Here is a 23746-nt window from a genome sequence, read left to right on the forward strand (position 1 = left end):
CTTTTATGGGACTCCGTGGTTTATGGTACCTTGTACCTGAATTGGTCATCATTTAAAGGGTTGTAACACGAAACTGCTTCACTTAGAGAACAAGAACAGGTTTTCTAAATAGATAACTAAAAACTGAAACTTGAAAGAGCAAACCCTTTGTATTTTACAGTCTTCCAAATTGTGAATAATAAGGTTGAGTTACTAAACCCAATGCCTTAAAAATAATGAATTTACTTATGGGGTACCTCTACTCAATAAAAATCACATATTTAAAAGTTGCTGAAGAACTAATTTCCACCACGATATCGATGGTGTCCCACTTGAATAACTAAACAAAAATATTCTTACTGAACATAACTAAAATTTTGAAGAATTTTTAGAAGCTGTGATAAGGAATCGATGTCAGCTGGTCGTTCTTGAATGCTGCATTTTATTCTCGGTGGCAGCAAATATATATTAGCAAAAGCAGTTTGATTTTATAACAGTTATATTAGTGTCTTTGAATTGTAGTAAATATACCATATTATTAAATGTTGGGAAATTATCATTGAAGTGACAATATGGTAATGAAAATAAAATAGTATCTGAAAGCATTCTAATAAAATGATTTCATGAAACTACAGGAAACAGTTATAAAATAAGCTTGAAATAGTTTTATAACTATCATGAAAATCTCACAGAAAAGTGTTATAAAACTGCTACATGACAATTTACTTTTATAGGAAAATAAGTTTTATAAATTAGTTGCAAAAACGTGTCTGTGATAAGTTCCTGACTATTTTATAATGGTTTTTTAATTTTATTTAATAAACGTTTCTATGACAAATTTATAAAACAATTTTATTGCCTACAACTGTATTGTGTTCATCGATCATCTAATATAATCAATTAGCATTTTGGAAGTGATTATAAAATACTAATAAAATAAAACTGTTGCAACACCATGGAATTATAAAACAACTTTGCTGGTTGGGTACTTTCACATTTTTAGTCTTTTATTCAATTCTCATGTTGCATATGAATATATGATTCTCGTGCTATTATGACAAGAGTGATCTCGTGCAACAAATAAATGAAACATAAATGAAAATAAAATAGTTACTGGACTAGCAATTATAGTTTGGAAAATCAGTCATGTTCCATTCTACTGTTTCTAGACAAATATGAATACCAATAAAACACGTTAATCGCTATGAAGAGTACTGGAAACACAACACGAGATGCTCTGTCGATTTTGGATACAGAGTTGAATCTCGGAGTTCTCTTCTTTTTCCTCTGTTGTCTGTTACTTTGAGACGAGAACCGTCGGCTAAAATCTTTGGTGTTCGGAGACATTCGAGTAGTTGTAGTTTCAGAACGCCCAAGACAAGAAAATCGTCTTAAGGAATCAGACCGTTTTTGGGGTACCGGCAGAGCTGACAAGGGTATGACTTCTTCATTTTGACGATGTGCCCTCGCTGTAGAAGTGGAAATCTGTAACATACAAACCACACGTTGGTTTCTATTAATACTTTCGATTGAGATGAGTTAACTGTTTGCCTGAACTTATTGAATTGTTTACGGTACTAGAACTTTTTTCTGAATGAACTGTTTTTTATCTACTTCTTCAGAACATTTGACAAAGTCATAGTACTTATGATGCACTGTTTAGAACCTTTGGTGTAGTAATGAATATTACTGGAGTTTTTTCCCAACACCAAATCGTTATTTTTAACACCTCGACACGTGTTTCGATCACCAAGTGATCATCTTCAAAGAGGAAGATTAAAATTGAATCTTTCTATTTTGAAAACAGGAAAGTATTTTGTGTTAGAATTTTTTCAAGACCTATGTTATCAGCTTCTCTCTCATCAGTTGGCACGAGAAACGATGTATAAAGAGATTCTAACTGATAGAATAATTAAAATCACTCAAATGTAACTTGGTATTGAAATTGAAAATAAAATAAAAGCTTTGGTTTTCTACTTTTCCATCTTTATATAAAAATCAATGTCTCCTTAAAATTCACCCCTCTCAATTGAAATGAAATGTACTTGCCTCTTGCCTTTGAGTCGCTTACACATCAATATACAGTGCATTTCTTTATTGTCCTCCTCCCTTTTATTTTTTGAACGGGTCAACTCAAAAAAGTGAAATTTTTGAGAATGAAATTAATGAATACTTTATTTTGAAGTGAAATTGACAGATAAAACTTTCAAGATGGCGACTGGGCGACATCTGGGAAAAAAATTAAATGGAAAGGGGGTTTTGAGACACATAATTTTGAAGCTCTTGACGATAGCTTCACAACCCTAGAATATAATGTCAATATCTTCAATTACTACAAAATGGCGGAACTTTTAATAATTGCCTGAATACATTGACATTTAACTACATAATATGAGGTTATAAGCTTGGGGTCAGTTCAGAAGATGCTCAAAATGGTTACCTTGAACTTCTTGACATATGAAAAACCTATTCGATATTTCACGCCGAACATTTTCAAACACAGTAACGTCAATATCGCTACAAATATTTATTATTCTCTGCCGTATATCCAATATTGAAGCAGGTTCAGTTTCGTACACCTTTTGCTTCAAATAGCAACATAAAAATAGTCCGAAGGTGTCAAATCTGGCGAGCGGGCTGGCCATTCTGTAGGACCTCGACGGCCAATCCAACGATCGGGAAAAGTAGTATCCAAATAGTTTGTTACTTGTCTGGAATAATATGGTGGTGCTCCATCTTGTTGGAATACAATATCCATATTGAATTCATTACGATTCGCTTCCACGATTTCAGTGATGAGAGGGGCGACGGTAGTTTCCAGCATATTCAAATACAGTTTCCGTGTTGAATTTTGATCAATAGAGGTCCTACAATACGGTTTCCCAATATTCCTGCCCAAAGTAAATTTTTTCTGGGTGTTGGGTATGTGTTTCCCGGAAAACGTGAGAGTTGATGTCACTCCAATAACGGTAATTTTGTCTGTGAACATTGTCGTTTAAAAAAACTGTGCATTCGTCACTAAAACAAATATTGTGGAAATAGGTAGGATGCTTTGCAATGGTTTCCGTCATGATTTTGCAAAAATCTGTTCATCGATCAGGGTCATCTTCAGTTAATTGGTGTACCATTTCAATTTTGTATGGATGATACCTATTCCTCTTCAAAAGTCTCCACACAGTAGAAGGAGACACCTCACAAACATTCGCGACGGAATAAGTAGACTGTTCAGGATTTACTACCATCTCACTTCTTATTTACACTTGGTGTTCTTCCGGAATGGACGGATGACCGGGGGCTTTTTGTTATGTACACTGCCAGTAGTTGTGAATTTGGATACAAGTTCCCTCAAATATTTTTTACAAATAGGGCGACTCCAAAAACGTTCATTTTGAATCATTTCGGTCTCGTGAAAGTTACGCGTCGCACCGTAGATCAAAATCGCTTTAATTTTTTTTTCCAATGGACGAGAATTGACCATTTTAGAGATTGTTGACGTGGTACCTTCCTACTAGTAAAACCGAAAAGTAAATGAGAATATTTTAACTGAACAAAGATATTCATTGTCGTACTGACATTTTTTGTTGTTTTCATAAACAAAAAATAACCCAACAAACCTTATCGGGTTATTGAAATTGCTATATGGCAGATAGAAAAGATTATTTCTAGAAATATCGATATTAATATGTTTGTCTTCAGGTAATTATTAAATGTTCCGCCATTTTGTAGTAGGTGAAGATATTGACTTCATATTCTAGGGTTGTGAGGTATTCATCAGGCTCTTCAAAATGATGTGTCACAAGACCCGCCTTTCCGTTTGATATGAAGAAATGCACTGTATATTGAATAAATAGAAAATCTTTGGATGTTCAATCTGCTATTCATGAGAAACAGTAGTCAGAAAAGTTGCCAAAAGTTGATATTCGTTCAATTACAAGAAATATAGCCACCAGGTGACCCACAAACTGAGCCGAGCCCTCTAAGCTTGCAAAGACACCATCCATGGTATAGAAATATAGACTTTCACGGCTGGCGTCAATGTTTTGGTTGGTTTCCGGGTTTTGATGGAAACTGAAGCTCTCATTTCTGCCGTGTCATTTATGGAGCTTATTTTTCGCGCACTTTCTGTAATGGCGGGTTTGCACGTACTTCCCGCGCGATTTGGTTGACTTGACTTCGTTTTAGTGTTTTTCAAAGGTCTGTGCCACATTTTTTATATCAAGATGGAGTAGTAGAAAGCCAGAAACTTTCTTTCCCAAAAATGAATCACTCCTAAAAATATAACCCTTTCAATTTAAATAAGATTTATCTTTTCTTTTTGCTATGTTCATGCTCAGTTATAGCATAGTTCTGAATCATTTTTTTGTACTTCAACTATGTATGGTTTTTTGAGATAATAAATCATCATTATTATTATTTAACGTAATGTACATTTGATTTCTAGGGTTGAGTGATATTGACATTCTCTAACTGTCAAATGCCTTATTCAGTACTGTTCTCGAGTAGAGAGGACTGGATTCTCCGGGAGAAAGAAATATAAAAAGCTTATAATATATTTGTTGGTTCACAGATGGATCAAAAACACCTTCATCTTCTGATGCAGGTGTTTTCAGTCGCAGACCCAGGATATGAACCTGCCTATGCGACTGTATTTCAAGCGGAAATCTATGCTACTGAATTGTGTGCGGAGAGATTGTTGGAATCCAACCTCATACACAAGGAGATAAAAATATTTTTGGGCAGTCAAGTGGCGTTGGAAGCTCTTGTTTCCTATCGAGCAGCGTCTAAATCGGTGGAAAATTACCAAAAACGGCTTTCTTCAATAAGAAGACTTAACAAAGTGTCTCTGATCTGGATTCCTGGCCATAGTAGCCTGGAAAGCAATGAGGCTGCTGACTTCTTCGCAAAAGAGGATGCTGCAAGCAGCTTCATCTAACCAGGATTGGCTCACTCCAAAGTGTTTCACCTTTCGGAGTTTGAAACCAAACATTTGTTGGACTATAGTAGGGATGAACTACGACGTCTAACAAGCCTTCTTACAGGTCACTATCATCTGAATCATAATATGCAGAGAATCGGACTGTCGGAAGACAGTGTGTGTGCCGGCCCCGCTGCGCATGAATCAGGTTTTCAGAGTTTAGCTGAGCCGCACTCTTTCCATCTGGCCTAAACTATTCGGCTTCGTTAAGAAGCTGGGTTTATTTGGTCCAGTGTGAATAGGTGTGCGCCACAATAAACATTTGAGGGTTGCGGTGGAGATCGAATAGACCCAATCACTTTTAGCCTAACCCAACCTAATATTGACATCACTCAGTGTCACTGTTGTTCGAGTTCAAATCTGTTAAATAGTGACATCAGATATGTGAGTTATAAAATCATACTCTGAATTATTGACAAGAATTTTCGCTTGTTTTTTTTTAAATAAATAGATATTGAAGAACATTCAAACACAAATGGAACAAGATTATTAACATCACATCATAAGTTGTTGTGGAATTGGTCGCGGTGGTAGTGCGCCCGACTCACGATCGGAAGACCGTGGGTTCGATTCCCGCTTCGACCAGATATTTTTCTCGAGAGAATTTATCTGATTAAAGCTGGAATGATTCTGCAACCGTGTTAGGAATCACACGTTAAAAGGTAAGACCTCGTTAGTCCTTAGCTCGCACAAGTTTCTCAACTTCTGAGAGTTGTCGTTGGTATGGGGGCGACAGGTGATTAACGGAAAAACATATTTTAAAACAGAGACATCATAAGTAAACATAAATAAAATATAGCTGAGAGTTTTCATTAATGGATACGAAAAATAAAAATAATTCATGAAGCAAAAATATATAGAGAGAACATAAAGTGGAGACGAATTCAAGTGGTCAATTAATTTAATAAAGAAACATATCCCAGATATATGATTTCAACCGGCCAGACTCAATGTCAACAGCTGAACATTTGTGGTAGACTTACTTTCGAAGTGGAATGTATTATTTCTGACAAATCGTATGTCCAGTCGTCCTCTTCTGAGCTGGAATCAGAACTCAGTTCGGAACTGAAGTAGCATTCACCAGAGCCATATTTAGTGAAGTAATGTACCACTGCAAACTAAAGGGACATTATATAGTTGATAAAAACTCACAATTATATTCACCTGTATAATGGTGGCAAATATGAAAGAAAAGGAGAGAAATACGAAAAAATCCAACGCTGTAGGATACGGCACTTTTGGTAGATCAGTTCTCGCTTCCATTCCAAGAAAAGTCATCGTCAGAACAGTTGTTATACCTGCGGAAAAATATATCAGTTTCATATATAACCAACACTTTGAAACAAATTCGAACCATCCATACCCGTAGAGGTTATTTGTACAAATATCTCATATTGATATTCCTCATTAAATTTTTATACCATATTTTTATTTTACCGACGATACATATCATAACTGTATCTAAATAGATAGATATTTTATCTAGTCTAAAGGTGAAATATAGTATAGCTTTGAACGATATAAAAATTCTAAGATTTATAGCCAGTATGACTCTGTCTAACTTCGAAAGGGTTAACGTTACATTAATAATCAATGTAACAAATAATAATATGGAATTGGAATTCGGGATAGAACAAGTGCAATGGTCCATCTCAAAACAGGACGATACGGGGACTACGGAGAGGATGTGCAGTTCGTTGATGGAAGCATCCTACACCACCTGGACGCCGGAGAGACGTATATTTACCTCGAGGTGGAAAAACGCCACTCACAAGAGGTAACAGCAGTGACGAACTTTCTCCGCGGTAAGTATCAGCACAAACTCTGACAGATCTGCTGCTGCAATAAATATGCTTGCCGTTCTAATCTTACTCTACTCGTTTGAAGTAGTGAAATGGACTCGGAAGGAGCTGTATCAACTCGACGTAAAGACTTGAAAAATGATGCATCTCTATAGGAGTTTGCATCCCAAATCGTTCGTTTCACGGTTGTACTTCCCCCAACAACAGGAAGGCCATGCACTTTTGAGTTGGGAGTGTCTACATGACAGAATGGTACCGCATGAAGCCTGTAAAGTCAGGAGTTCGGATCCCCTCTTCTGGGTGGCTCACGACCATGAGAAAGCAGGAATCGGAGCATTTCTTTTGAGGGTAGCGCCCCGAGCAGCTGATGAACTCGGTCTAGTTTTCAACACTGAACAAGGTGATCACAACTCTGTTACCATCAAGTTGGAACCCGTTCAGCAAAAAGCTCATATAGAAGCCGCAAAGACCACCTCACTTCTGCGGCAATGCATGGAGTCTTCTTCAATAACATTGAACACCTTAGTCTTCATGGATGGTCTGTCAGGATGGTGTCTTCAACATCTTTGTCTACCGCAGTCGCGTGATGGGTATAGACGTTCCTGACATAAGGTGCAGGGCCTGCCGCAAGGCGTCCGAGCCCCTAATGCACTTGCTGTCAGCATGTCCAGTATATGCGGTCTCGGCCTATACCCATCGACATAACGCGACCCTAAGATTGCTTTACTACCACCTACGGTATTGACGAGACACCGGTGTTGCCCTGCTCTCCAGGGGATATTGAATCCGTTGTTCCCCACCCTCAGGCTCATACAAGTTAATAAGTCTGATGTAGTCCTTCTCGACCACCAGAGCAAGAAGATATTTGTCGTGGAGTTTTCAGCTCCTGGCGAGACCAATATCGCCCGAAAAGAGGAGGAAAAACCAATAAAATGTCGAAATGAATGGAAGAACGTCAAGCTGCTATAACATCTGAGGTAACTTCAAGAATTGAGGCTACACAATCAAGCTTATATGGAATCACTTCGTTACTGATATTTTTATGACAAAAGCTCGACATAAATATGATGATAAGAAATCAGACTGCAAAAACCTATTGATAGAAAGGACCGTTTCTGTGTTATATGGATAGAACTGACCGAAGTTCAATAGTAGATGATAAATAGTAGGTTCTATTTTTTATTTTTTAAATTCTGTATATTTTTCCCACTCTTCATCTTCAGTGCGATCTGAGAATTATTAATGAGTTCGATCTGAGAATTATTAATATACCATTTACAATGTTTAACAAAGCCCCAGGCATTGATGGGATTGATGCAGTTCTGCTCCGCAACCTACCGCGAAAGGGTATTGTACAACTGGTGCATATTGTGAACGCAATAATCAAGCACCAGCATTACCCAGATTGTCTGAAACATGCGGTGGTAGTGCCCGTTCCGAAACCAGGAAAAATCAAAACACGTATTGATAGCTACCGACCGATCTCGCTTCTCAGTTCGGTCGCGAAGGTTATTGACAAAATCATCCTAAGCAGACTTCTCCGCCTGGAAGATAGGATGAAACTCATCCCCGAGGAGCAATTCGGGTTCCGGCGAGGTCGGAATACGACATCGCAACTGGTCCGGGTTGTTCACGGGGTGAGGGAGTCCTTCAACCAGGGGAAGAATACAGTTATGGTCCTGTTAGATATCAAGAAAGCTTTCGATAAAGTTTGGATAGAAGGTTTTGTCGCCAAAATGTGGTCGGCAGGCATGCCTTTATTCGTGATTAGGATTCTAGAATCCTATTTGAGCAACCAAACTTTTCGTGTAAGAGTGGACCAAACCACATCTGCGAATTATTCAATCAAAGCAGGTGTCCTGCAGGGGTCCTGTTTGTCACCGCACTTATATTCATTATATACGCATGACTTCCCTATGTTCTCGAGGACGAAGGTGGGTATTTTCGCGGATGACACCGCGATTTACGCGCACTCATTCTCGAGCGAGGTGGCGAAGCAGCAGCTTCAGATCCACCTCGATAGGCTAGTCGTGCCGTATTTCGAACAAAATAAAATCGAAATAAATCCCGATAAAACTGAACTCGTAAACTTCACGAGGAAATTCACGAACGTGAAGATCTTCAGAAAGTTGCGAGTTAAGGATAAGTGCATTGACGAGCAAACGAGTGCGAGATATCTAGGAGTGATCCTGGACAAGCGCCTGAACTTCCAGGAACACTTGAGTATGGCGATCCAACGAGCGGGTGCGGCGATAAAACGCACGTATCCGCTCTTTGCACGGAACTCTAAGCTCAGTGCTGAGAACAAGTTGCTTATTTATAAACAAATAATTAGGCCGGCTATGTTGTACGCGAGTCCTGTGTTCTGCAGTCTCAAGAAGTCCCCTTCAATGAGATTCGAGAGAATGCAGAATAAGGTGCTCCGTATTTGCACTAACAGTGACAGATACATTTCATTTAACAATCTGTTAGATCTGGTGGAGTCAGTCACCGATCATATCAGGAGACTGCCTCAGAAATTCTTCAAGTTCTTTCTACCGAAGAGCCCGCTGACGAGGGACGTCACGGCAGTTAGAAGCTATCATGGACAGCGCCGTAAGCACGGGCTAGTCTATGAAGAACTGGAGATATACCGAGAACGGCACGAATGCGATCGTGCTTAGTTCATGGGAAAATTGGATAAGAGTATTCACGCACACATGATGACGTGATAGCAGAAATACTCTTACCTGGTTTTTTAATGAACTTTTTCTAGGGGGTTATCGACAACTGCTACCAACAAACAGACGAATGATTCTCTGAGAAGTACCGAAACGCGACAGAATGACAACTTCCGCGTAAGCCTCAGCAGGAAGCGGAAAACTATAGATGAGGCTGATATAAGGCGTTTTTTGAGTGGAGAGTCAACCGCCAACACCAGCGGGGGCGTCTCCCACTGCCCCATCGGGGGACTGTGTGGAGGCGCTTTTCTCTTCCGTGCGGAATTCTTGAGAGCGCAAATGTATCGGGGTCTTTTCCTGACACTCCCTCTACCCCATTCACTACCCATCCCAATCCTTCCCACTGTCCCACTCCATTGGGGAAACCCTTGTGTACATTTTGTATATTTGTATATATTATTTTTTTGTATATATTTTATAAACACCACAAAAAAAACCTTAAAATTGTATGGAGAATAGTCAATAAAGAACATTTTGATTTTGATTTACAATGTTTAAAAAACAATTATGTATGTTTCTTTGACCAATCTTTATCTTCAATTTGAACTATGATTTATTTAGTTATTTAGCGATGGCAATGTTTATATTCCTTGTAACGTAGGTGCATTTGAAAGTAATCACTGTTTTTTTTGTGTTTGTTCTGATTTGCCATTTAGTAATCTGTTTTGGGTTAGGTGGAAGAACAGATGTCAGTCTGTATCTTCCGGTGCCGATTGCCATACTGAATCTCGCCCATTTACTTACATTTAGTTCGCATGTATATATATATATATATATATATATATATATATATATATATATATATATATAACTGTAGATTAATTAAAGACCTTTATTATCAGCATTATTATTATTTATAAGTTCTGGAGTTACCAAGATACGATAAAATTCATCGCCTGAACTGGTGCCTTCAAAACCAAAACTCTACAAATATAAATTAAACGAAATGTACTATTTTGGTTGCTTTTTTGATTTCGAGTTTGGGTTCTGAGAGCTCCAGAAAGATAAACAAAATATGGGGCATTTCATTAAGAGTTTCCTATCTATAAATTTAAATAAAACAATGTGTGTGTGACCTATCATCAAAATTTTCTATTAGTTTGAAAGACCTTTTGATGCCACTGTGTGTGGAATATAACATCTTTCAAATGTCCACCGTGCGTCTCTGGTGGAGCGCATCCGAAAGGTCCAATTTTCCATGACTCTGGCGGCTATATCAGTCCGAATGGCATGAGTTATGTTGGCTTTGAGAACCGCAGTGGTTTGTTGCTAATCCGCATACACCTGCGGTTTGAGAAACCCCCACAAGAAAAACTCTAATAGGGTCAAATCGCACGATCTCGGTGGCCAGTTCATATCACCTCCACGTGAGATGCCTTCAAATCGCTCGTGCAGTATATCCAACGTGGCATGAGCTTCATGGCACGTAGCACAGTCCAGTTGAAATCACATGTCGTTGGTGTCCAGGTCATCTAATTCAGGCCAAAACAAGTTGGTAATCATCGACCTATAGTGCTTGCCGTTGACAGTGATGGCCTGGCCAAAGTCGTTCTCAAAAATATGGTCCTGTGACACCGCCAGCCCAAAATTCACACCAAACAGTGACTTTTTTGGGATGCATTGGACGCTCTTGGATCTCATGTGGATTGTTATCGAACAAAATTCAACAATTTTTCTTGTTCACGTAGCCACTCAAGCAGAAATGGACCTTATCGTTGAAGATAATTGTTCGATCAAAATTTAGGTCAGTTACCAACTACTCCAGAGCTCATTCAGCTACCACACGTCGGTGTCTATGAGCGTTTACTTTCGATTCCTAGGTCAGTTTAATTTTGTACGAGTGCACCGCAAAATTCGCCATGTTGTGGTCTGCGAAAGGCCGAGTTCTTAAAAGCGACGCGAAATCGACTGCCTCGGATTATCCTGCACACCTCCACAAACAGCGGCTATGTTTTCGGCAGATCTTGCATTTCGTCGACGTACGGGTGTTGGTCGATCATTTACTGTACCAATGGACTCGAATTTATCCACCACATTCCGAATAGTCCTCTCTATAAGACGATTATGGCGACCGTAAAATGGAAGAAACGCGCAGTAGGTTGCCCGAACATAATACCTATTTTGATAGAACATTTTTATCATTTGCACGTATTGTTGAATGGTTCATGGTGATTTGTCAAAACAGACTAATTTGACAGAAGTAGCTTCAACAAGATGGCCGTTATCAATTGTCAAAGTTCGGAAGGAGACCGCATGCAACGAAAGGGCGGTAATGTACTTTGGGAGGCATTATGCTGGAAGTGAAATTTCATTTGCTTCCTATTAACTGGTGGTAGGTATAGTGATGTGTAGAATCAGAACCCGCAGGATAATTCGCTTCCCATGCTAGCAACTTTAGTCAAGCCTACCTTGCATCAGAAAGAATAGGCGTTTTGGACTTTCCTCTCTACTTACAAAATATGAATTCCACAGATAGTTTATGCAGAAGAGCGGGACTACTCGGTAACTCATCTAACCGGCAAAGACACTGCCTTTTGTCGAATTTGTAACATGTGTACGAATTGTATTCATGTTTGTTTTCTAAAAATAAATAAATAAAAAAATCCAAAAAGTACCTCGTGGGTTGTTCTACCTATTGGGCGCCTCCCTAGGTGGCGGATAGAGGAACGGCTAGGGGACTGAAGGCCCTGTCCGGGATGCCAATGTGGCCTTACGGACGGGGTCGCCGGACTCCTGGTCAGTAGCAGAAATAAGTAGGGTGAGGGGAACTAAAACTCCCTAAAAGCCTTTGCAAAACATACCACAGTGAACCAATTTAGGGCGGTGGCTGGGGATGAACAGAAATGTCCACCCCAATCTACCGCTTGGAATGAGGCTGGACATAGCGGATCACCTCATGATGTAATACAAAGGCCAAGGCGTAAGCGCATTTGCGGCGCCGATGCCAAAGCCAAGGAGTAAGCGCATTTGCGGCGCTGAAAAAGAGCGGAAGAGGCAAGAGTGGCAGCAACTATAAGTGCACCCTCCTTTTCCCTCACTCCACCTCCAACATCAAGGGCACCAAGATCGCCCGCCGCAGGAATGAAGGCAAGGAACCGGCTGCCCCTGCAGGAAAGCTCCCTTACTTGTGCACCTCCACGGAGGGAACTCCAAGAAGGTTGAAGAAGCCGCGCAACGACAGTAATGTCGCTGCACCTTCCACAACCTTCGCGGAGGCCACCGTGAGACACCTCAAGGTTTCCAAAGAGAGTGTGTGTTCGGCGAGTCTTGACCTACACCTGCCAATATAAAGATGTTTGTAAGTGACCTGTCCACCTTCCTGGAAAGGACATGATGGACGATGACATAGGAGGACTACTCCTCGGGAAGATGTACAATAGGACACATGTGGCCTAAGTGCTGTGGGTCTACACTCACCCTCCCTACTCTATAGATACAGATCCAAATAGTACAAGAACTGAAGAAGATTCGAGAAGGGTGAAAACAAGTCAAGTAATTTCAGCAAAAACAGTTTCACTAGTTCCATTTCTGCAGAAAAAAACAGAACATTTCAGAGAACCAACAAGTCGAGTATCTTCAGAATATGCGATTTTTAGGGTAGATAGGTAGTCAGGGTGAATAAAATTCAATCGAAGTAACTCACCAAGAGAAACTCTATCAGCTGTAGCTTCCCGATTCAACCAAAACGATACCCAAGATAAAACCACCAACAATACGCAAGGTCCATACACTTGAATCAGGAAATTTCCCATGTGTCGCTGAAGATGAAAACTCACAACCAGTCTGGAGTACTCATCTATAATATGAAATGAAGTAGTATATAAATGGAAATATCAGCTCAATTTTACCTGTCGTTTCATCCTTGTTGTAAATATTATCTGTATGATTAGCAGCAGGAGTAGCTATCAGATCAAACTGGGATAACTTCATATCTTCAGCTATTGCCACTTGTCTTGCTCCATTCCACTTGTAGATTACGTCTTCGTCGGTATAACCAACTGAAATTGCAGTAAAAATTTCACTTTATCAGTTCCATTTCAAGATAGACCAAGTACGAAAGGTATCAGTGAAAGATCAAGACAGTAAAGGCAAAGTAAAAAGGTGCATAAAGCAATAAACTATCAACTCTCTTGCTTCTATCTACATTGAATATTGAACCACAACTTCCAATACTCGAGAACTCGATATTGTTGTTTATTTTAGAGAAAAGAATAATAAAATGATTCGTTAGATTCGCCTTCAGTTTTCTATTCATGATGATAATTACAAATTTTCCAATACGTGTTTTACTGCATAGTATTGTCCTCTATTGGACTCGACCAGTTACTGATTTTCACCAAGTGAGGGTTAAGTGTAGTCAAAATTTTAATTTTGTAGCTTTCAACTGGATTAAATAGTTTAAAAACATAAACTTTCATGGTTAATGAGAAAGAAATCCGAGCTGGTAGGTTTTACTAAACTTTTCGTCTGGTCGAATCCATTCAATCACGACCTACCAACCCAGTCCTCTAGTTGAGTAATTTCTAATCTACGAGTACACTGACTAATTGAACACTTCGAAAATTGCGGAACTAGTCAAATGTTACACCCATCTTCAATCCTTAAAGAGATAGGATGGAATCAAAGGATGTAATCTTGCCAGGATCACCTTGGGCGACCCTGGGAAGCTAGCGCCGAAGAAATATCTGGCGATGACCAGGAAAAATCTACACCTCACAGTAGGATTTCTGACTGGCCAGTGTCAACTAGGGAAACACCTTCATAATATGGGGCTAGTGGACACACCTCTATACAGGATGTGTGAACAGGACGGTGAGACTGTCAGGCATGTCCTGTGAGAGTGCCCGGAGTTATCTTCAATAAGAGAGTGTGTGTTCGACGAGTCTTGGCCTACACCTGCCGATATAAAGGAGATGTCTCCCAGCGACCTGTCCACCTTCCTGGAATGGACAGGATGGACGATGACCTAGGAGGACAACTCCTCGGGAGAATGTACAATGGGTCACATGCGGCCTAAGTGCGTGGGCTTACACTCACCCTCCCTACTCTACAAATACCGATACAGACACTGACTGATTACTTGTTCATATTAGTGTTCAACAATACAAATATTGTACTATCCATTTTATGAATATGAATACAGAACGTCCGCTCAACACTTCACTAAAATACTCACAAGATCCAAATTTCAATGGACAACGTTGTACATCCATGGGAAAATCTTCCAAATTCATTGGGCAGCCGGCTTTGATAGTTAATCTGAAAAAAAGTTGATTATTTTAAAATTGAGTCAACTTGAAATCTTTTAAACATTTTTTCAGATTGAAATATAAGACCTCTAGATCATAATTCGGTAAATGAAGGAGATGTTTTGAATAGAGAGTTCCTAGCTTATATAAACAAAGTTTGTATGATATTGCAACCCCATCGATGATGCCCTCACCTTGTGGTGGTAAAGCTTGCGTACATTTATGATCCCGAAAGCCATACTGGCAGTAGCTCAACTACTGGTTGGACATACTGAGCAGGATGAGTAGAGATGGAAAAGTCAGGTGGAGAAGGCTACCACCATCTGCGGCACCGGGGGTTACAATGAGTTTGCGTTAACTCTTGCGTGTTGTATGAGGCAACTAGAAATAGGTCTGAATCCAGTGGTGTTATGCGACCCGTGCCGAAAGGTGAATGAATATATCATCAATGGAACTCTTATGAGATACCAGACGATGTCACAGAGTATTTAGCCTCACATCCATGCAGGGGACAACCTAATTTGTCATACTCGTGGAAACTCAATGGTCCTCAACCATGGATAAGTTTGATATTGCTCACATACCTACAAGAAACCTTGGTCTACAATCATGAGATTCAATCTAAAGATTGAATATACTGCCGTTGAGTAACTTTTGTACCAGGGACGGCAGTCAAACTTTAGATGATTTGGATCTAAGGAAATCGTCTCTAACAATCATCAGGAACCGCCACCAACCAGGGATGTGGAAGAGCTACTGACAGCCTTTCGAGCAGACATTGTTCATAATTGGCTGTGATGCCAATGCACACTTCCTCACCTGGAGGAGCACTGACACCAATAGAAGAGGTGGGGATTTACTACAGTTTATTATAACAAACAAATCAGACGTTTCAAACGTGGTCAATGAATCTACCTTTGTTAACACGAGGCGTAGCTAAGTGATAGAATTATCATTAGGTACTACATTCATATGTAACCATGTTTAGAAATGAAAGTTGCTTAGATTATCACCAGATAAATTTTGAAATCGGAGGAAGCAATTATCTCTACGTACAACGAATATTATCTTACCAACAACCATAGATCAAACTGGAATGTTTTCTGATAGAATGAAGAGTTGGCACGGATGAGACAACACACTAGAAAAACATTCAAAACGGCAAGGAAATCAGCTATCTGGAATCAACACAAGAAGACCGTAAGTGAATACAACAAAGCTCTAAAATATACTCTCTAAGGGATCTTAGGTCTCAATAAATAATCTCAAAACAAATACTGAGAAGTACACAAAAATAGAAAGAGACCACAAGAGAGATTATCTTTATTGGAAAAATTCAGAACTGCAGATTCCTAAAAGATCATCCAGGGGGAAATTGCTGGTGGCGAAGAAAGTGGTAGATTTAAAGAAAATTGAATGGACCATAAACTCATTCCAATCTTAAGTCGCAGAGATCAGATGTCATTTAGTCAAAAAAGCTGCAAAAAGGACCGGACCTTCTACTTGAGTTAAATGTTTAAATCCTCATACCTCTGGCTCTGGGATATATAGCAAAAACCTGAGGGACATAGACAGCTAGTCATATCTCATGCGAATATGAAGCACTGAATTACAGGAAGCAAACAGTTCATGGACAACCGAAATAATGTCCAGAAGAATGTGACAAACATTCAGCAAGGAACTGTACAGGCACACGATTGTTGGAATAGGTGTCAAAAGGTGGAAAAATGTCATGGAGAAATTGAAGGCATAGGAAGTTGTTTTCTATTTATAATTTTTCTGAATCCGATTCAGAATATTTCCGAGACGAACTTATTTCATTTTTATGTTAGTCAGTCCTCTTCATTTTCGTAGGAAACGAGTACGGAATATGATGTTAGATGCCACAAACCACCAATCACTCCTAATTTCTCCTTATATTTCAGTTCTAATCACTGACTATTAGAGTATTTTTCAATTTAAGAGTTAAACACTCGACACACAACTCTGAAACAAAAAATAGAGATGCTCCTTCTAAGGATTTGTAGGGGCAGAAATAACGCAAACGTACCTCGATGAATATAAAACCGTTCCATCTTGATGGAGTCTTACAAACTTGTTGGGTGTCGTGATGGTGTGCAAATACGATTGTTTGCCGTTGTAGAAATAAGTATCCGGTTTCCAAATTCTAGCAAGCATTGATACACTCAGCGCTAGAGTATCACCAGAGTCTCCCATGAAAGCCAGCCTTTTGTCCACCCAGGATTGCCGAAAATAGCAATCCATAGAATAAGTCTGAAAGGAAATAAATTGATTTGTATGATATCAGGAATATTATAATCAGAAAAGGCTAATGTTTCTTCCAGAGGAACATAAAAAGGGGAGAAATGTGGCTCCTCTTGGGCAGAGTACAGAGGTTTCAAATTATCTAAAGGAACAATTCGTTCAGGCCAGTCTTGCTTTACCTACTCAAGCTAGCCAGGTGAGTAGTTGTTTTCTGATAGGTGTCAGTCCATAAAGCTACTGTGTAGGTAAGGAAAGACTGGCTTGAACGAATTGTTTTTTTAGATACTTTGATTTAAAGCCAGTATTCTAGTATGCCCATCTACTATAGGAATAAAACAGGGGTTTCAATGAAACTAGTCTTAATAGAAGACAATCCGTCAGATAGAAGTTTATTCTCTGGCTTTGATGGATAGTCATCATGGGTTGTGTTCTTTTGATAGACTGGTTTCAACATGGAGAGGACAAACTTCAATAATACTGTAAAATATCCTACAAAGTTTATCCACAAACTAAAAAAACATTTTGGAACATTAAGTCGGCATCTAACAATAAATCTTGTATCATTAACTGCACTAGAATTCGAAACTGTGAAAAATATGTCGAAAATAATGAGAACAGAGATGGAAGTAACTTGAGAAATTTGTCTCCTGAGTTAGTTTAGTCCATTGGTTGGAAACTAAAGACTGGAGCAAGCTGTACAACTTAAGTAATCCGAAATATTTGCAGATGAATTGTTGAAAATGCAAAGATCGAAACGTCTGCAGGTGAAAGCGACAATTGAAGAGAAAGTCACTGAAGCTCCTGTATCAAAATATCGCAGTTTCAGTGGTAGACTTCTGTATTGGTCTAAGATTCCAAGTAACTCCCAGTTACACAAAAAATAGTTATACACTTTTTCTGCTATGGTGAAACAGTTTGGAAGACACTGGTGTTGACAAACTTTATATTATATACAATATACCAACAAATTCTCTCAATGGGAAGTAGAGCAGAGACAAATTAAAATCTTACTCACCTGGTTCATGAAGAAACTGAAAATTTTTTTGAGAATGTTTTGTAAGAAAAATAAATTTTAGTGTCTTTGAAACCTTCCTAAAGAGGTTCTCAATACCTTTGAAAATAATATTCGTTTTAACTTTGAAATGTCATAGTAACAAAAAAATATATAATGTTGGAGAACTGTCAGTAGAAGTTAATAACGTTTTTCGAAGCCATCATAAGTTATGCATAGAAGACTTTGTAGATTGCAGAAATAAGGGTAAAATATCATCTCAAATAGCGAGTGTACATGATATTCAATGATCAGTGAGGTAGTGTACTAACCATATCAATTTCCGATATTGATCCCATACTCCTGACCATGATATCAACTTCTATAACAGCAGGTGGTCCTGAAAAATGATTTTCAAAGGCAGAGTAAAAATTTACTGAAAATGATGAAATTATATGAATAAAAAATATTACTGTCAAGAATAATTCTGAGAAAATTCTCATACCATTGATTAATTTTGAAAACATACATTTTTATTCATTAGGCTAACTCAAAAGTAGAGAGCCTGTGTCAACTTTTGAGAGTTGAACAGTTAGGTATTATTCCTTGAGTGATGGTGAAAATCTTGGTCGAATGATCAGAGCAAAATAAATTCACTGTTTACCTGAAAATAAATTGGTAAAATTGTAAATTTGAAAAATACTTCATCCTTGATAAGGATGATGAAATTGCTGAATAATTCAAAAACTTTTTCTTGATAACACCAGGAATTCTGCAGATATTGGAATCAGTTGATCTCACGAAGATTATTGATGAACTGGACAATAGTTCCAGCAGCGAAATTCAAAATTTGGTATATCAACAGTTTTTAGATACTTAACTACATATTAACAATTTTCAATTGTTTTTCAGGATCTACCTGAACTCAATATTCACTAATATAGACAATATATCTCAATCAAAAAAATAATATTTTATTTATATTGAGTATGAACTTATTGAAAAGTATACCTGGTGTACTACTTTGAGAGGGATATGATATTTTGTATTGTATTTTCATTATGTTATTATATCTTATATACTATAATTCACATATTTTAGTGAATTCTTCTAATTCTGTAACAAATGGCGAAAAAATAAATAAAAAAGAAATATTTTTCGTCTGAACACTTTGAGAACAATAATATTAAGACCCAACCAGACACACATCCCGCACTGAAGTCAACCCCATTCTTTACCTTTGTGAATCGTGGAGATTTTTTATGGAAATTCATCCAGAAGATTCCAAGATTCTCAACAAACATAATTTTCAAACCAAAGCCATTTGATGAAAGTATGACAAATCTGATTGATGAATAAAATGTTTTCAAACATTTTAAAAATGACAATTTTCGGATTGTACAAAAATTCTTACTAAATTTTCTTCCGTAGAGCCAAAAAAGCACTGAATTTCACTAGTTCGGACTTCCATTGTCTACTATATAAAATGATTTGAAATCCCTGAAACAACTAAAAAAGAAGAATTAAAAATGAATAGCTGAAAATGAGAATTATATTAACCAAAATAAACCTGAAATGAAATAATAGTGAAATAAAATACAAGTAAAAATAGAACAATTGAATAAATATATCATCAGCTCCAGAGATTCGGCTACTCAAAACTTGTCTAGATTTTTACTTCCCTTAATACAACCATTACAAGGAAAAACATCGTCTTTTGTGAAGAATTCAAGGCATTTTGTCGAACTACTAGGGTCAATTGAGGTCACACAGGAAGATCAACTAATTGATTTCGACGTGGAAAGCCTTTACACCAACGTTTCGGTCGAAGAAGCACTCCAAATCATACAGAGAAAGCTATCCGAAGACGAGAACCTGAAAGAGAGAACGAATCTACCTATAGAAGTAATCATGGAATTACTAGGATGCTGTGTACAAAACTGTTATTTCCAACTGAAGGACGAAATCTTCACACAAGACGAGGGACTGCCAATGGGATCGCCACTTTCACCAGTCATAGCCAACATATATATGGAGTGGTTTGAAACTCTGGCCATTGAAGAAGCCCACAAGAAACCTCGAGTCTGGTTGAGATATGTTGACGACACCTTCATAATATAGAACCATGGGAATACTGAGCTAGACGCCTTCCTGAAACACATCAACAGCGTGAGACCTTCCATCAATTTCACAATGGAGAAGGAAATCCACAACGAATTGCCATTCTTAGACGTTTTGGTGAAGAGGACCGACACTAAGTGGAAAACATCTGTATACCGAAAACCCACTCATACGGGAGAGTATCTGAACCATGAATCCAACCACCATCAATAGAGTAAAAGAGGAATCATCAAGACTCTATTAGACCGTCCTTTTGGGCTTTGTAATACGAAGGAAGGTCTCGAGAAGGAACTAGACATCAAAAATGATCTTCAACGGAATGGCTACTCCAAAGCGATGGTGGAAAAGACTTTGGCTAGAAGACAGCAGGAGCCTCGCAAGGAAGAGAAGCCGTCACAACCAGTGCTTGCACTTCCCTACATCAGAGGATTATCGGAGAGGATAAGAAAAATTGGTTCCAAGTACAACATCAGAACCTGCTTCAGATCCGGTAACACTATCCGTAGCAGCCTCACGAAAACCAGGCCACCAAACTCGGACTGCGATTCCAAGAATTGCATTTACCGGATACCTTGTGAGTGCGGAAAATCCTATATTGGTGAAACTAAGAGGCCATTGAATGTTCGCATTGCCGAGCACAAGAAACACACACAGCGAGGGGAAACCAGCAAATCAGGAAAAGCGGAGCATGTTTGGATCCATCAACACAACATCGAGTGGTCCTAAGGTGAGATCTTACACAGAGAGGAACATAGGTTTAGGAGAAAATTGAAGGAAGCTACATACATGTTGTCCTACAACGTATTCAGCCAAGCCAGCGTAGAAATACGCAACATATGGAAACCCATCATCAAGCGAAAAATGGCCAACTCCCGCCAAAACGGTCATCTCCCACGGAACCAGCGAAGCGGAAAATGGAAAGCGGGGATAAGTGTTTGGAACTAAGTAGAGAATAGTGTCTTCTGCATAATTCAGTGTTCAAAAAAAGTGTTTGTTTCGAAAGAAAGTTTCTTTCGTGTAATTCAATGTTTATATGAAAGGGGCTGTTTCAGGAGGGCAGTTTGTGCCTGAAAGTTACTTCTTTGCATGATCTACACATCCATGTATAGAGTTACTTATTTTAAAATTGATTACTTCCTTCTTTTCTTTGGAATATTCTCACATTTGTTTGTATCAAGATGGACTAGTAGAAAGCCAAACACGTTTTATCACCTAATATTCCTTGTGAGTTTCATATATTTATGGTGCCAATTAAATGCAAATTTGTATACCTGATGTGTCGTTTGCTATTGCGACAGACATCAAATTTGCAGGCCATGGCTAATGAAACCGCAAAAATTGAATAATTTTATGACAACACTTTGCACTCGAATCACACCATAAATATACGAATTTTACACCGCAAATTTGGTTATTTCCACCATGAAGATGTAAAAAAACACAATAATGGATCATTACACATCAAAGGAAATAAATTTTCATCAAAAAATTACATTTATTTTGGGGTCCCATAATTATGATCCATACAGTAGTGTAAAATGTGTCGGTGTTATTTTTCACTGGCAAAATGTGGAGCTATTTGGACACCATTCAGGGTTTGTCGGTGTTAGTTGGTTTTACCGTGTATACATGTGTATATTAAAATCAATGTTATATTCAATAGGGATTAATTTCATTTAAAAATGCATGAACAGTTTTACCTCCAATGTCAGGACGAACGCTATTGTCATAACCATTCAACAAGTGATCCAGTAAGGAAGATATGTTTTTGTGATTGTTATTCTGTGGAAAACCTGCATTCCTGTTCAAAGAAACTGGCATTATAGTCGTGAGGCCCTGCAGCATCAATAATGTTCCACATATTACTTGGGGTTTCATCCCTAATGATCTGAAAAGAAACCAGGTAGGTACCAAATCACACTTCGAATGCAGATATTTATCAGTGTTATATTATTCAGTTGTCCACAAATGGTTTATGTATCACTTAAGGTTCCTCAAATTTCTGTGGGATTGTCAGAAGAACTATCGTTTGTATATCTGCCTTAACAAACGCAACTTATAGGAGTTACGAAAAAAGTATATAGTATTCACGTCTAGTCTAGTCTAGTATAGACACGCCTGAAGAAGCTATTGTATAGCGAAACACGTGTTACTTTTTGTAAAACTTTTTAATGAAAATCTCACAATGAAGTGTTTTTTGAATTAGTACGTATTTACATTTATATTCAAGTAACACTCTAATATGATGCCTTCACTGAACGGTTTACAAAACCCCAACACGTGTTTCACTATATACTAGCTTTCCCAAACGTGTTGATGGATCTATTATCGGCCAATTAATAGATTTACATTTCATATTGACTATGAAATATATGAAACTTCAATAATTTTTAATGTCAACTCATTTTTGAGTTATTGCTCTTTTATGTCCATAAAAAGAAATGAAAATCATTCTGCTGGTATTTACCCAAATTGCAACTGGTCATCTCCTTATTGATCTGTGGCCTTAGAAGAGGTGGCCTATATTCTATTTTAATGCCCTTTAATATAACATGCATAACATAGAGGGTTTTTCAAAAAAGTTTTCACCGAATCAGAAAAAAATAATAATTTTCGAAAACGACGCGTCTCTAACAAATATGAAAAAAAAATCTAGAAGATTTCTCCAAGAAGATAAATGTCTACGAACCGGATATAATAATGTCAGGTCAGACAATTCCGCTTTTTGCTTCGATACGTTTGTTGGGGGTTAAAATGGACACCAATATGTCTTGGCACAAGCATGTCGCTGGAATTGCAAAGGCTACTTCTCAAAAGCTGGGAACACTGTTCCGAACCAGCAAACTATACACACCTCCTTTGGATGCTTTATAAAGCTCAGATCAGATCTTCTTTGGAGTATTGTATGAAGCTCTGCCCCCAAACACACCCTGAAGTTGCTGGATTCCATCCAGAAAAGAGCCATCCGCCTTTTTGAAGACGCCAACATCACGTGCAACCTTCATAGCCTGGAACATCGAAGAAAGGTTGGAGATTTGTGCCTCTTTCATGGAGATGTTCAAGTGACTTGGCACATTTGCGGTACATATCAGAAATACGCGACGGACTGTGGCTGCTCATCGTTTTGAGGTTCAACTCAGTATACCTCGAACTGTCACTGTTTAAGAACTCTTTCATCTGGAGAACTGCGTTCATGTGAAATAAACTTCCTGAGAACATTTTTCCAAGTGGATTTAATCTTCAGCGATTCAAATCCAATGTAAATCGCTACTTTCGCACAGGCACCGCTCTGAGAGTGCCTTAAGGATTTTCCTGTAGTGCCTGTGGTCATGCAGTGGGCAAAGTTTCAATATTAGTAAATGGTGGGAACTTAGTTAAAACTATTCAAAATCAATTGTAACTTTCAAATTTTTCCAAACGAATATATTTAAAACCTGAAAAAATAAAATAAAACAGGGGAAATTAGACTCACTTCAAATGAACAAGCAGAACATATTATAAATTTACAGTCATCTGTGATTTTTGTAACTTTCATGTTCACAAGAACATCTGTATAAAATTATAATAACGCCTAACGCAAAAATAAAGAGATTTATTTTAATTTGTACCACCTCTTCGCATAATTCAATATTGAAGTTACTTTT

At 38.3% G+C, this 23746-nt stretch overlaps 1 protein-coding gene across 2 annotated transcripts; it reads right to left on the reverse strand.

Moving 5' to 3' along the window:
• Nucleotides 1-968: 968 nt before the first annotated feature.
• On the reverse strand, nt 969-22877 carry Grd (Glycine receptor). Of its 2 annotated transcripts, none has more exons than XM_023170061.2 (9): nt 21803-22877; nt 18314-18381; nt 16776-16999; nt 14653-14735; nt 13325-13474; nt 13120-13272; nt 6119-6252; nt 5938-6072; nt 969-1464 (listed from the first exon to the last, which is right to left on the reverse strand). In XM_023170061.2, exons 1-9 carry the CDS (start codon nt 21978-21980, stop codon nt 1120-1122), a joined length of 1470 nt encoding a protein of 489 aa, XP_023025829.2. In that variant the 5' UTR covers nt 21981-22877; the 3' UTR covers nt 969-1119. The 2 variants fall into 2 exon arrangements, with proteins under 2 accessions (XP_023025829.2, XP_023025895.1); XM_023170127.2 differs by lacking the exon at nt 21803-22877 and adding an exon at nt 19396-21763.
• Nucleotides 22878-23746: the final 869 nt, after the last annotated feature.

Source organism: Leptinotarsa decemlineata, unplaced genomic scaffold (genome assembly GCF_025532065.1).
Source record: "Leptinotarsa decemlineata unplaced genomic scaffold, Ldec_3_MD MMD2_tig00026328_RagTag_RagTag, whole genome shotgun sequence".
Classification (NCBI taxonomy): Eukaryota; Metazoa; Arthropoda; class Insecta; order Coleoptera; family Chrysomelidae; genus Leptinotarsa; species Leptinotarsa decemlineata.

What these genes read in the sequence shown, in the direction of transcription:
- Grd (XM_023170061.2), bottom strand. Translation starts at nt 21,980, where the DNA reads ATGAAACCCCAAGTAATATGTGGAACATTATTGATGCTGCAGGGCCTC. An exon ending in CAATATCGGAAATTGATATG is followed by an intron (nt 17,000 to 18,313) that starts GTTAGTACACTA and finishes ATTTCCTTTCAG; the next exon opens with ACTTATTCTATGGATTGCTA. An exon ending in AGCTGATAGAGTTTCTCTTG is followed by an intron (nt 6,253 to 13,119) that starts GTGAGTTACTTC and finishes ATTTTTCCGCAG; the next exon opens with GTATAACAACTGTTCTGACG.